This window comes from Astatotilapia calliptera, chromosome 16 (assembly GCF_964374335.1).
Source record: "Astatotilapia calliptera chromosome 16, fAstCal68.1, whole genome shotgun sequence".
Classification (NCBI taxonomy): Eukaryota; Metazoa; Chordata; class Actinopteri; order Cichliformes; family Cichlidae; genus Astatotilapia; species Astatotilapia calliptera.
The window spans coordinates 15392141-15407317 of NC_137437.1; the positions used below are offsets into that span (position 1 = coordinate 15392141).

The 15177-nt window shown below is 42.7% G+C and overlaps 1 protein-coding gene across 2 annotated transcripts in view; it reads right to left on the reverse strand.

The window, feature by feature from the left end:
* The window catches only part of arhgef7a (Rho guanine nucleotide exchange factor (GEF) 7a), a 35820-nt gene extending 22451 nt beyond the window's left edge, over positions 1–13369 (reverse strand). For both annotated transcript variants that reach the window (XM_026144493.2, XM_026144494.2), the window contains exons 1-5: positions 13231–13369; positions 12872–13117; positions 7592–7675; positions 1553–1637; positions 1322–1455 (exon numbers count right to left, since the gene is read on the reverse strand). In XM_026144493.2, the coding sequence (XP_026000278.1) occupies positions 1322–1455; positions 1553–1637; positions 7592–7675; positions 12872–13036 (468 nt within the window). In that variant the 5' untranslated portion in view covers positions 13037–13117; positions 13231–13369. The remainder of the gene's footprint in view (positions 1–1321; positions 1456–1552; positions 1638–7591; positions 7676–12871; positions 13118–13230) is intronic.
* Positions 13370–15177: the final 1808 nt, after the last annotated feature.

Below are 15177 nucleotides of genomic sequence, written 5' to 3' on the forward strand. Positions count from 1 at the left end.
ATTTCTGTTCATTAAGTTTCCTACTTCTTAGAAATTTCTGACATAAAATTTAGACACTTGCTGAACAAGTGTCTAAAAAAAGAAAGCTTCTGTGATTTGCCATACCTCGGGTGATGAACTTCATTATAAAGGCTACTCTCCTGGCACTGATCAAATTAGGGCTGTTCGATATAACGATATATTTCGGATGACGATATAAAAACGTCTATCGTTTCATTTTACAGTACCGTTTGTTTCGTGGTGTCGCAAAATAAACTGTTTACGGCAATATTTTTTCATGGTTTTGATGGTCACTGTAGTGGCTTATATTAATTTCTTAAAGTTCTCTCTTTCTCTTATATTTAATATAACCACACTACAGACGGACAAGCACCTGTTTTTATGCATCGTCGTTAGCAACAACGATGTTAAAACCATCTCGTGTCCGCTTGTTTATGTTCCACACAAACCTTTCACCATAAAGCTCAAGATCCTGTTGAGACTTTTCAAAATAAACTGAATCACGTGAAAGAGGATGCAGAGTCTTTACAGATGAGAAGTAAAAAAGAGCCGCCAGGTGCTAAAAAATAAACCTTAGACTCAAACGTTAGAACAGGCTTTTCCCCGCAGCACGCCGTGTAATAAATACTCACAAAGAAAACGGCGGCCGTTACAACTTATGTCTAAAAATGTATAGTTTCATGCATCTGTTAAAACACTCGACTCCAGGTACATGACGCACAGCTGGAAACACTTCACGCAAGTCGAGCTGCCTGAGATTCACAGAATTTACAGAAAATGTTAAATTTTTGTGATTTATATCGCTATCGGACAATAGATGTCTTATATCGGGATATGAGATTTTGGTCATATTGCACAGCCCTAGATCAAATCCCCAAAAACTTCTCTATTCATCATCATCATCATCATCATCAAATACTTTTTAGACTAGATTTTTCTTCCAGGACTATGTTCCCTTTATGCTTTAAAATGGCTTAGGTGTAACTGTACGCCTCTTTCCGTGTATGAGGATGACATGCAAATTTGCTGCTGCCTCCATCTACCCCTGAGTCATTTGCCTGCAGCAAACTCTGCTCAGGCACTATAAAAGCACTTTTCAAAATGGCAGCATGTAATACTGGAGTCATGTGTCTGGACCAGAAACCAGTGAGCAGAAAAAAAGAATAAGAACAGACTGTTTGTGACACATCAGAAGTTCAATGTTAAGTGTTTTATTTATGTTCTCTAGAGTGTTAGAGCTGTAATGATAAATAACATATGCCTTTGACACATATCCACCAAATCTGCGTCAATACGGGTCAGAAGCACGTGTTGACCTTACCAGGCTGCGAAACTGGTTCTGCAGCAGCTTGGAGGATCGGGCCAGTGAAGCCTGAGAGGACAGCGACTCGAACGACTTGATGCGGTGGGCTGAAGAGTGTCGGGCGCACACCGAATCGCTGCCCACACCGATATCTGCGCAAGAGCGGGGAAATATAAATCAGCCTCATGACTACTCCCACGTCCATAATGACACTCTCACACACACACACACTGCACATTTTTAACTGACCTGCAGTCACTTTATTCAGAGTAACCAAACTGCTGAGCACTTTGGAGAAGTTCAGTCCCAGCAGCAGGTCACTGGCCTCGAATGGCTACGGGTGAGAGACAAAAGAACATGAGCCTGACAGTCGGCCGCAGCGATGACAACACCGAGCAATCAGTCAGTAACAGTCAGCTGAATAATGTACATAACAAACACTATTGCAAAACACAGAGAGGATAAAACTCAAATATTGATGATTTTTCATTATTAGAAGCCAAACCATACAGGATACAGAGTAACACAGAGGCCATTATTTGGCGAGTTAAAACTTTTTTATCTTAAAAGAGATAAATATTTCCCTAACATGACTAGTTATGAGTCCTTAGTAAGATGATATATCAATGCTGTATAAACAATAAACTTGTTCTACTGTTAAAACAGTTCTGCCTAACTCGGCTCGTTTTAGCAGAGTGCCCTCTGGTGGATAAACTATGCAACGACAGCACTCATTACATAGCTGAAGGGTGTTTCTCACATCTCTTTACTTTTTTTTAGATTGTCATTTCACTAGCTGGGACCACATCCTCAATTAGGTTGGACAGCATTCCTAGTAGATAATGGCAGATGGCGTAAGCATGAATTGAAGCCGCAATTTGGGGACTGGTGGTGGCTCCTGAGCAGATCCCCATCTACTAACCGTAATGAGAAGTCAATGAATTGAAAAAGGGAAGCTGGGTGGGACAGAAAAACGAGAACAAACAAGCTGTAGTGCCAGGGGATCATACATAGACAGACAACCAGAAGGGGAGTGTATGAGGTGTAATTATTATCTTATCAGCTGTTATAAATGCAGACACCAACATCGCCAAATAGCTAATATGTGTATTTTTATTATTGTTAGCAAAAATCACAAAAAGATAATAATAATTTTCTTTATATAGAATTATTTTTTTCATTTTCATCCATTCCAGCCATCATTATTCTTAACTGTTGTTTCCCTTCAGGGTCACGGGTGGGCTGGAAGCTCTCCCAGCTCAGTGGCTAAGAGCCAGGAGAGGCTGCTAGTTCGTCACAGGGCGAACACATAGAGACAGACAGCCATTGACATTCACATCTATGGCCTATTTAGAATCACCAGTTAACCTACTTTGCTTGTCTTTAACCTTCGGGAGGAAGCCTGAGTACCCAGAGAGAACTCAGGTAGGCTGAGAGAAAACGCAAACTCCACCGAGCAAGGCTTCAGTCAGCTGGGGGATTTGAACCCACAACCGTCTCTGTGAGGATATGATGCTAACCGCTGCAGTGTCACATCCTTTCATTTTGATCAGTGCGTTTTCGTACATCAACTCCTTAATGTGTGGGCTGCAGTACATTTGTGAAAACGCCTTAAGTGTCAGAAACTGCAGACCTTGCATTTAATATACATACGCAGGGAACATAATGTTGTTTACAACATTTTCAATCAGAATTCCTCAGGCTAGTGTGAAGTCTACTGTGTGAGTGACGTTTACTAAAAAACTAGAGCATCTAACCGTTTTGGAAAATGACATGAACTGAATACGTCTTTGACCTCTTTTGTAATACATCCTTTATTCAATCTGGTAATTTCAAGGAAATACAGATGTAAATGAAACAGAATGAACGTGAGCAGAAGAATCAGAAGACTGATGTGATAAGTATCCCTTATTTGGCTCTTTTCATGGAATTTCGTGACAACAACAACAAAAAGCACTGTCTGTCCCACCACCACCCTGACACTGGCCTCTCTAGTATGTGACTGTATCTCTGTTGATGACTTAGGCTATCTCTTCCTGTGCAGTGCCTCCAAGTGATTAGTTACTCTCGCTTCGGTAGCACAGAGGATGAGCGACTGTGAGATACAAGTCTCTTTCATCTTCCGCTCTGATTGTAGACATGTCCTCAGGGAAAATGTGGATGACTGTTTGAGTGAGTGGTGTGGAACATAGAGTATGTAGGTGTTTGTGTGCTTGTGATTAAAAGCTACAAGACTCGCTGCCACTTCTCTAACATCTTAAGATTCAGTTTTAGACCCTTAAGATTTCTTCTTCAGTTTAAACAACAGCTTTTGCTTCACGGTGAAACATGACGAGTTATGTATATTAAAGATTTTTGCACGGCGATCATTAACATGACTAACGTGACGAGCTCCGACTTGTCTGCTGAGCCTCAGCATCATAGCCAGGTAATGATCCCCGCAGGCTGAAACAATGGTCCAACACCCTTCTGTGACTCAGCACGCTACAGCAGTGATACACTTGCTCTCACACCGTCACAGCTGAGGAAATGAGCAGTTATCTGCACAGGATGATAGAACAACCTGGTCCATATATACTACGGGTAATATGAGACTGAAGGATGAGTCGAGTAGATTATACTGAAAACAAATCAACACCGAAACAAAACTCTGAAACAAAAGCGCTCATATTAGGCGGACAGCGTTAGAGATGCTGTAAACTTACAGGCAAGGCAGCTAAGCAGTTTCCTGTTTGGCAAAACAGCAACAAACAACTCTTCACTGGCCAAGTCAGTCAGCTGATCTCAATCCAGCTGATCATGTGTTTGAGTTCATGAAGACTGTACTCAGGACAAAAGGCCCCTGACAAAAAAGTCAAGCTTACAGGCCAACAAGAGTTTTTAAAATCTTATTAGCTACTTTAGCCTTGCAGATTCATGGTGCTTACAGCAAATTGAAGGCTTTAAATAGCACGATACATGCCTTTTTTAAAGATCTCACTCGCTTTTAGTGCCTTAAAACTGTTAGATAATTTTTAACAATAAAACCGAAATCAACTTATCAGATCAGCGTAGCCTACAGACTGTATATAAAAGATGAGCAAAGCCACTGTAACTTCACCCATTTTGATGCCTTGACTGGAGAGTGTTACCCAATTGGTGTTTTGAAACCAGACATCACAAACGAGGAGTGGAGCTGTCTGAGTAAAAGTAAAAAAAAAAAAGTAAAGTGTAAAGTGTGCGTGTTAGTCCCCATAGGGAAATAGTTCCTCTGCATTTAACCCATTCACCCAGTGAAGCAGTGGGCAGCCACCAGTGCAGCGCCCGGGGAGCAGTGTGTAGGGACGGTACCTTGCTCAGGGGTACCTTGCTCAGGGGTACCTCAGGGTAGCCGTTCAGTGGAGTCGAACCCCCGACCTTCCGATCATGGGGCCACCACTCTACCTACTGAGCTATCCCTGCCCAGTCTGAGTAAGACTGCATGATCAATTCTGACTCTAATGGGAACAACAGTTTACGAAATCATCATCACGTTTGTCCTAAGAAGTAAGATTAGCAATCGAACCCATGATGTCATCAGGAAAGTGTTTGCAGAGATCGCAGATCAATGGATCTAAGGGTTGTTTAACTGTAGAACTAACCAGAGTCACCCAGTCGGCCACTGCAGAGGATCCAGGTTTAAAGCCCTCGCGCTTTGTCTTCATGTTTCAGACCCAAACACTGTGTCCATCACTTATATTCAGTCTGTGGCCAACACTAGCAACCATAGACTGTTTGAGAGATACCTGGTGCTGAGTAACTATTATAAAATGGTAGCATTTACTCCTAATGCCACCAACAACACAAATACAATTAAGTTCAGTTCACTGATATGAATTGGTTTTGGCAAATCCTAGCAGACAGGTAGCAGCTGTAACACCCCTATTAATGCAAGCTTTTAAGACATCAGTTATAGGGACATAAAACGTTTTTTGTAGCTGGTCTTAAACATGTTTATTTCTGCTATAAATGGGTGTCTCAACATGGGAGTCTATAACTTTCTTTTTTCAACACCCTTCAGTGGTCATTTGAGGAATTTTTGCCACTTCACCGGTTTCATTTTTCAGCCCAGGGGGTTGCCACTTGGTGTAGACAGGTGGATTTGTTATTAGTCTCTGGGTTGGCATAGTGTTACTATTCCAGTGGGGCCAGAGGGGTAATGAGAGCTGTACTAACTGTATTTCCTCCTCTATAGCATCATTAAAGGGCCGTATTGCCAAGGTTCTGCTTAGACCCTCAGACAGCTGACACAACACAGAAATCCACTGAAAATAAAGACCAGGCTAACAAGTCTGATTTTCAGCGTTTGCTTTACAATTTCTTGCTTAAAAAGACAAAAACCTATTGATTTTCTTTAATGTGGCACAAGAACAAGACGAATTAAAATAAAAAACATTTGTCTCTTCAGCTTTCAACCAAGTGACATTAAACAGAACAAAGCTGAAGCCGAAGCACACTGATATTCTGGAAACCTTAAATAAACCATGCTGGACTCCAGGAAAGCTGCATCTTGAGCTCATCTCTGTGGCAAGCACTCAAAAAGCTGGTACCAAGATTGCAGTTTGATGGCACAGATACATAAAACGCTAAATCCTAAACGCTTTGCCTTTTCCAGATTCTATTTGGGATATCATCACTTCTGTAGGAATATGGAACTTTTAGTTTTATCGGGGTAGCTAGATGGGATAAGTTTGCTCTTTCTGAGGGACCACAGGGGTTATGGGAACTCCGATGATTCCTCTTCCTGTGGTCAAAGGCATTAATGTTGATGGATAAGTAACAGCAGGCGTCCAAATATCAGACGTGGTCGCAAGCATCTAAGCAGAATTATTAAAAATCAGATCGAAACGACATCGTTCCTGGTGAGATATTTCAACCACACATGGGACCGCAGCAAATCTGGGATGTCCCCACTCAGCCAAGTGTCCAGCTTAACTCTATTTAAAAGAGGTCGGCCAGAACTGCAAAAGCACAGTGCCTCCCCCCCCTCCCCCGTCTTTAACATGCAAGCGCCCACTGCTCTAATCTACCATCGGACCAGTTACCCGGGGTCCGAGCCAGCAGTGCTCTGGATAACATCCATCTTTGCCCTGCAGCTGGTGAGCAGTAGGACTCCCATGTCCCAAATTACTGTAATCCTGCTCTCTACAGTTCACTCAAAAACAATTTGCAAACAGCTGATCACACATGTGCACACGAGGATTGAACATCCTTTAAAAAAAAGAAAGAAAAAAGTGGTATTTGTGAGTGGTTCATCCTCAGGTAAAGTAACAGCCTGACACAAAAGAGGAGATAGGATGAGGACTATACGAGAAAGAAACACAGATCCTTGCTCAGCACTGCTGTCAGGACCTGTCCCTGCAGTCAGCCAAAGCAAAGGTCTTTACCAATAAAGCCATGCATGCACTCAGCTTGCTTTACTTGCATTTCATTCGTCTGTTACTACTAAAATGGCATGTTTCACACACTCAAATTGACAGTGCTTTTCCCCCAGCTCCTCCTCTTGTTCTGTAGCTGGAAGACTCACCAGGGAGAAGCAATGCTGAGGAACACTGACTTGCATTGTCAGAGTGGGACGGTTCAATGACCCCTCTATGCCCCAGCTGATACTCAGCCATAAACAGCACTCTGTCCTTAATTTGCAGAAGAGTGGGGTTGGAAATTATACAAAATTATCCAGATATTTCTACACGGGCCCAGGAGTGAGGTGCTTAATCCGGGGACATGTTAAGACTTTACACCTTATTATTGTTATTATTATAACGCGTTAATAACCATGTTGGGACAAGACTGGCTTACATAACCATCCCCAGCCTCAGTGACTTGTTCTCAGAGACATGTTTATAGGGTGGCCAGTGTGAAATGGTGGTGAGGGTAAAGCCACGCATGAGCCCGAGGACAAAGCTATCTGGATTAATCAGACAGCGTAAACACAACACGTTCCTGAGACTGCGCGTGAGGAACGTGGATATTTCCACAGTATCAATCAGAGCCCACCGAAGTGGCTAAAATACTGCACATGCATCCACCTTACGGTAAACAAAAAAACAAAAAACAAAGCTCTCAGCCGAGCGATGGGTGATTGTTCTCGCTTGCTAATTCACTCCTCCTCCCTCTCTGTCAGGGGCTCCGTCCCTCCACTCCATGGACGCATTGTCCATTGTCTCCTCCTGAACATGCAAACTCTACGTTTCATACAGCTTCTCTACGTGGTTAAGTGATTGCAATCCCCTCTACGCACACCTAAAATAAATCCGAGAGGGTACTCACCTCGACGCGGAAAGCCGTGCAGCCCTTCAGAAACTCTTTTATGTTGCTCAGGCACTCGCCGTCGTTCTTCGGTTCTTGGTAAACCTGAAAAAACGGAAACGCTGGTCAGGAGTTAAACTTCCAGTTCACGCTCGCCTCTCTCACTGCGGTTGCGTGCGGCTTTCATTGCCTTAAAAATCTATCTTCTTCTCCTTCTTCTTCTACGACGCGCATTCTACTGTCTCCCGTGTGTGAGCACTGACCGGGCCTGACACTCCGGGAGGCTGAACACAACCCCCCCTCTCAGCGGGGAAGTGGAAGAGAGTGCAGCGCTGGGTCGAGGGAAATGACGTAGACAAATAGGGATGCCCCCCTTCCCCGTCTTCCCCACCCCACCAACTTCTGATGTTGCTTTAGCATGTGAGTGCACTGGTTTTTATTCCTGTCCCATTTAAATTCGTAAAGAAGAAGAATAAAATAAGGCAAAAATAGTGGGCGGTGTTGGTAAGCAAAAATATGATTTTATCCAAAGGACTGCAAAATTATGTTGAATCAGTAAAATATTCAAAACATGATCATCTTCATGATGATAAAGTTCAATCTACTAACAAAAAAATACATAGAATTAATCAAATAAATTCTATTTTAGCCTACTGATTAGTACATTTTATAGATGAAATCAAGCTTAGCAGTCGTTCTTGGTCAAACATATCTGCAGCATTCCTGTACTGCCGTTTCTTTTTATTTGACTTGCAGAGAAATATGAATGAACTTAGCACAAAAATTAAGGACGTTTGCTTGTTTATTTTGCTTAAATGTTGCCATAATTGTGGGGAAAATGTATTTGCGGTTTGAGCAGCAGAGTTGAGTGTGTTGTTGCCCTCGCCAGATCCCCTCTGCCAGTGCCAAACAGCTTATTCTGCTATTGGATCTTGTTTGGTGTTGTTTATTGGTCTGGATGATTGAAGTCTAATAAAAACAACACGTGTTGGCAGTTTAACAATTTATTCATTTAACAAACAGGAGCTCCAGTAGCATGTGGAAGAACTGCTGTGGAATGGCGTCCCAGCCTTCGACCAGCATTTGTCACAAGTCAGCCAGTGTGGTTGTGTTGGTCACTCTGGCAGGAGCAGCACATCCAGGCTGATCCCACAGGGGCTATTCCATCCTCTCCACTCGCAAATTCTTGAAGTAGTGTCTGATATACATCACTCTGTGGGAGTGAGCAATGTCATCTTGGAGGATAGAGTTTGGCCTCAGACTGTGGGGATGTGGGATTGCTACTGGTTGCAGAATCTCATCTCAAGCTCTCTCCAGTGACCTGGAGGCAATTTCAAAGGAAACCTTGTTTTTCCAGTGAGGGAGATGCCCGCCTTCACAATCACACTGCATACACCAAAAGCTGTTACCCTATTGGTGCATCAATCAGCATAGCGTTCTCCATATCTTCTCCACATTTTGAGCCAATAATCCAAATGCTGAAAGCAGAATATGAACACATCGCTGAACATAACGTTCTTCGGCATCCAGGTTCCAGTGCACATGTTGCAAACAAAAGCGCAAATGAGCCTGACAGTGAAAGGCAGGCTTCCCAGCAGCTCTATGAGACCAGAAATTGTCTAGATAGCGAGTCGTCGGCCATATTGTCCTGCAAACCTAGACTTCAAATCTGTAGAAGACTGCCTGTGGTTCCTAGGTGCTGACAGGTTGAGAAAACGGTCTTCATGTGGTGTCATCTTCTTGGGATACCCATTTGGTAGCCTGTCTCTGACATCCCCTGTTATATGGAAGTCAGTTTGGAAATGGTAGTAAGATTCACTCCAAATAATGCTGCACCTTGGTTTGGTGAAACATTAGGTTGAAGTTGCCCTTTGGCACAGGCCCTATCAAGATCAGTCAAATGTGGTATGCTTGGAGGAGACGGCAACTGACCGCTGTAGCAGGGTCCATGCTCACAGGTACTGACAATCAGGCACCTGATTGTCGGTACCTGCAATGCCAGAAGCTCAAAACAAGAGTCAGTAGCAAAATACGCTACATACTCAACTCTGCCTCTCAACTCACAAAAGCATTTTTCTTATAAATTTCGCACCATTTAAGGGGAAATAAACAGGCCTTCCAGAGGTGTAAGACTTATTGCTAAGGAGCATTGTTACAACAAATAAATCATTGACCAAACTTTATATTTTACCTTTCTGCTAAGTTTATCAATATATGTAAAAATGTCAAATGTAAAATGACAGAGTATTCAAGGTGAGTACCAGTTCAAGGATCTGGTATATGAGTGAAGGTTCCACACGAAAAAACTCACAACATCAAACACTTCTCATTAGTTTTGTAATATGCTTCTTCACAGGACGCTTGTTTATGTTGGAAACTGTAATTTTCTGAGGTGACTTTTTTTTTTCAAATCAGCTGTTTTGTGGGGGCAGTTAATGCTTGATGGTTGGTACTAGTATAAAGCCCTGATATGTGCTGTAAAAACACAGTAGACTAAGGAGGGAAATCCCTCTGTGAAACATACTGTAATAGGCTGCAGCTGTATCTAGCGTGTATCTAGTGGCACATCTGGCCACTTTATTAAGTCCACTGGTTGTTTTGCAAATATTTAATTAGCCAATCACATGGCAGCAATTTAGTGCCTTAAGGGTGTAAACATAGTCAGGAGGACCTGCCGAAGTTTAATCTGTATATGAGAATGGGAAAGAAAGATGATCTAAGCAACTTTAAATGGGGAACACTAGCTGGTGCCAGAGGAGCTGGTCTATTCGGAGTATTTCACAAACTGTTGATCTACTGGGATTTTCCCACACAACCATCTCTAACGTTTACAGAGAAAGGACAGAAAAACAGAGAAAATATCCAGTGAGTGGCAGTTCTCTGGGAGAAAATATCATGTTGGTGCCAGAGGTCAGAGGAGAATGCACAGACTGCTTCAAACTGTTGGGAAGACAACAGTAACACAAATAACTGCTTGTTACAACCAAGGTATGCAGAACAGCATCTCTGAATGCACCAGACAGTGTACCTTCAGGTAAATGGGCTACAGGAGCAGAAAACCACTTCAGGTGCCAGTTCACATGGGCTCACTAAATATAGAACATTTGGTCTGATGAGGCTCGACGTTTGTTGTGACGTTCAGATGGTAGGGTCACAACATATGCACGGATCTGTTGCAAATATGTCTCGAGTTCATGTCAATATGGACAAAAATCTCTGAGGAATGTTTCCAGCACCTTGATGAATCTGTACCAAGAAGAATTAAGCCAGTTCTGAAGGTGAACGGGAGGCCAATATGACTCTAGCAAGGGGTTCCTATAAACGGCCTGTGAGTGTAGTAACTTTTCTCTCTTGGCCACGCTTCAAGATTTATTAGCACCAAATGGAAATTTCACTTGTGATGGCAGAGCAATGCAGACACACCTGGTCACAAGCATAAAATAAGGAAACAGGTGTATCAATGGGGAGTCACTGCATGAATTTAAATTAAGTTTAAATCCACTATGGTGCCCCCCATGCCTTTGTTCTGTGCAGCTAGTGTGACTTGAACTGTTAATGAGCAAAATGTATCTTGTTTTTCTCTTGGGCCTCGTAAAATGTTAGCACGGGCTGCAACACATGGAAAGGGCTATCTCCTGTTCACATCTTCGGCTTTTTAGGTAGCTATCACGACTGACATATGGTCCAGCTGTGCCACACATCTTCCGATTTTGGCATGGCCATACTGTACAGTGCAGCCCAGAATGATAGTGATTGGTCAGCCTGAATTTGTGGTCACAGAGAGACACCCTACTTATTAAAAAAATGTAAACATGTCAAGACAGATAGGTAGATAGATAAAGTATCTTCATTTCATAGTTTTAGTTGTTTTTCAAATAAAAATTGTTCCTTGGATAGTGTATATTAATCATAATAATTTAGCAGACACACTGTATTAAAAATTCCTTCATCACACTTGGCTAATATGTCATTATTTGGTTGGTGCATGTTTTGGTTAAAAAAAAACGTAATAACAATAATGATAATAATAATAATAATATTTCTATTCATTTACAGTTTCGGCTCATTGGATCTGAAAGCAGTTAAGAATTAGCCCGAGAGAGAGAAAATACATATTTTTATCTGGTTTTGTTTTTTGTTTTCCTTCTATTAATATGAATAAAGCTCATTACTCTATGTGGTGCTTGCACATTATTCATATGCTGGCATACCTGTGGCCACATAAGTGATTACTTTATCACTGCAAGCCTTTACACACACACAAAAAAAACTTAAATGAAAATAAAGAACATTATTATTGTGACAGAAGTAGATTTAACATTATTGAGACATTATTTGCCCACACAGGATTCCACCCATCACCATATAAGGATAGGTAGCCTATAAATAAAAAAAAGAAAAGAAAAGAAAAGGGGGAGGCTGTCTTTTAGCCACCCTCAGATGTTCTCCTGCATGCTTGATGATCAAACATAACCTCCACCCCAGAGTGATATTTGTCATTTTAAGGGAGGAAAATGGAAAAACCCGTTTGGGCATTGGCAGGCAAATTTGTTGTTGTGAGGGTGCAGGTATAGCCTCCGGCAGCACATCCTCTTTTGAGGAAAACAAATGGCCTCCTTCAGGTTGTTGCTGAAACCAGCAGACGCTGCTGGTAAGCTGACAGACACAAACACTGCGCTGTTTCTTTAAAAAGGGAGAGGGTCTATCGCTGTCTATGCGCCTTTGCAGTCAATGGCGGCCCACTCTTATAGCAATGGTCTGTGTACAGAAAGCCCCTCATCCCCGGCGGATCAATCGGCGTGCACTATCAAAATACACTGACATACAAGCCGCATCCGCCGGGATTAAAGAGAAAATAAAACGGGTTCTTTCAACGATAGCAAAGATCTGCTGAGTGGTTAGAGCTGCATTAAAAGCATATGTCGAGGCCTTTATTTGAAAGCCTCTAAAGCATCTAACAGCTCCCAAAGAATGATCAGTCTTCATTTTGCTGTAGTGTTACGTTATTGAGAGCAGATTATTATTGGGTGGTACAGACATCGACCTGTATTTTCCCCCTCCCTTTTTCTCCTCTTTTTACACGCTGACATACGCGCAACCATAGTACTTCCATCGCAGACAATAACACGGGCTGCCGTGACCTACAAAAGAAATTTCCTCATGGATCAGTGGGCAGAAAGAGAGGCCAGACAACAAACCGCGTCGGTTTCCCTGTGCTGGGCAACGCGGAGACACGCCGACGCGGGCGGGCGGTTGGGGATGCGGAGGAGAGCGGGGAGTGAGTGTCGGCTATTTCCCTACCTTCTCCGTGGACCCCGGGCTGAGCCGCTCCAGGAGTCTACACAAGACCACCCCATCCTTCAGGGAGGTCTGCAGAAATGCCTCGGGATCTGAGATGGTCTTCTTTGGCGATTCCAGCACCCCGAGCGTAATCAACCATGTAACCGTCTGTTCCGCCGAATTCATGTCCAGTCACAGCAGATCCGATTCAACAAAGCGGCTGTGTTTTGGTATCTCAGCAGCTCAGCGCCCTGGTTACGCTGTCATCTGTGCGTTAGAACAGGAACAGCATTAATCCAACCATATGATGCATGATATGAGAGAGAGTGTGTGTGTAGGGTGTGCTGTGGGAAGAAAGGGGGGGGGGGGGGGAACTGTACCTCGGGTGGATGCGGATGACGGCTGGCTTGTGGAAATTCAGCAAGTCTGTTTCCCCCCCTCTAACCTGGAAAGCTGTCAAGTGCGGTTCGTTGTAATGCGTCGAGGCAGTGGACTGCATACGTGCGCATCGCAGCCGCCAGCCGCTTGTCTATTGGATGACATCACAGGAGAGGGACAAGCCTGTCCAACCAGTTGTTGGGGCACTTTTATCGTGTCATGAATAGGCTTTTACTGCGTGGCTTTGCATATCCTGCCCTTTCATCCGTTTTTATTATAACCACGCCACAGGCTATCCGTTGTTATCTGCTGTAAGCTGTGTGTTTTTTGGAGGTTTTTTTTTTTTGGACAGGCCTCAGTTGGAAAAAAAATGGGAAGCAGCTGAGCAGACAAATCGGCTTACTGATGTCCTTTAAAAGACAAGCTCTGAAGAAAGGTAACATAAAATATATTTTCACCGAAGCTCCTTCATAACACCGATCTATGTATCCATAAAGACATGCTGCCAAGCTGCTGCATGGACTATTATGGTGTAGCCCTCAATTATGGGGTCAGGATAATATATATTGGAGGTAACATAAAAAAAACAACCTTCACACACACACACACACACACACACACACACACACACACACACACACACACACACACACACACACACACACACACACACACACACACACACACACATCAATCTTCTACTTTTAAACAGTGTTACCGGTAAAGAAAAAAATAGCCCTGTTCTGTTTACAGTTTGGTTCAGTGTAAACAGCACACTGTGAATTTTACCCTGAGGGCATCAGCTCATACTCTTTGTATTTACAGAACGTGGTTTGGGTTACAGGTGTCATTAAGGCTCTGCCTCCTCACCAGCTCCTCACATAGTCCTAAAATATCTCCCAAAGAGAGGTTGGTGGGGACATTCCAGTTATTTTTCCTGCACTTTTGAAGCTTTGAGAAGAGTTTAATGGAAGAGCTACCGAAAAGAGTTTGTCATCTGCCTCAACAGGTGATAGATTCAGTAGATGCCCTCAGGCAGCTATTCATTCTACGCCTTTAGAGAAATGCACACACTGAGTGATTTGTCAACAAATATAATCCACCAGATGATCCCGTTTTTACTGAGAATCTAAATAAACGCTGACTTATGTGTCTCATTTTAAAGACTTGCCTAAACCGTCCACACATTCAAAACATATAATTAGACTCATTAGATGAAGGAAAACCACCTGATCTTAAAAAACATTGAAACTACAAAGAACTCAGACCGAAACATTATCATGCAACCATGTTAATATTAGGTTAGCCATTAAACTGGCCGTGAGGGGGGTTGAAGAAAATGAGCCAAATATGGCATCAAACTGACCAGGAAGAACATTGAAATGTGATTAAATAATGTGTAAATAAGGTGCTATTGAACAAGAGAATATTATTTAGCTCTCTCACTTCTTTTGTCCTGCAAAGGCAACAGGGAAAACGTTTAGGGGAGCTCTCATATTTCCACTGCACCCTGCACTGTAGCAGAGGAGTGCATAAGTTTCCACTTTGGCCACGAGGCGGCGCCCTCTATTCACTGATCTGTTCTAATCTTCTCAGCGTCGCATGAATGCCTTCTGGCTTAAGTTACGAGACACCTCTTGGTGGCTTATATGCTGCATGCTACACTAACACGGCGTGAACAAGGTAAGCAAGCAGCCAATTAATAATAACCCACAAAAATATGAATACAACTCCTGCTTTGTCTTCAGTGTATAAATTTGAGGCAGCATGGGTACAAGTGCTTCTTAATTAGACTTTTTTAAAATAAATTTTTTTTTAAATAGATTTTTTTTAAAAAAATTGCGCAACATCTGGAAAAAAAAGTTATTTTCATCAAAACTTTATTAATAACTGTCAACACTTCTAAGTAAGCGTGGGCCAAAATATTGATATGGCAATATAGCCTATCG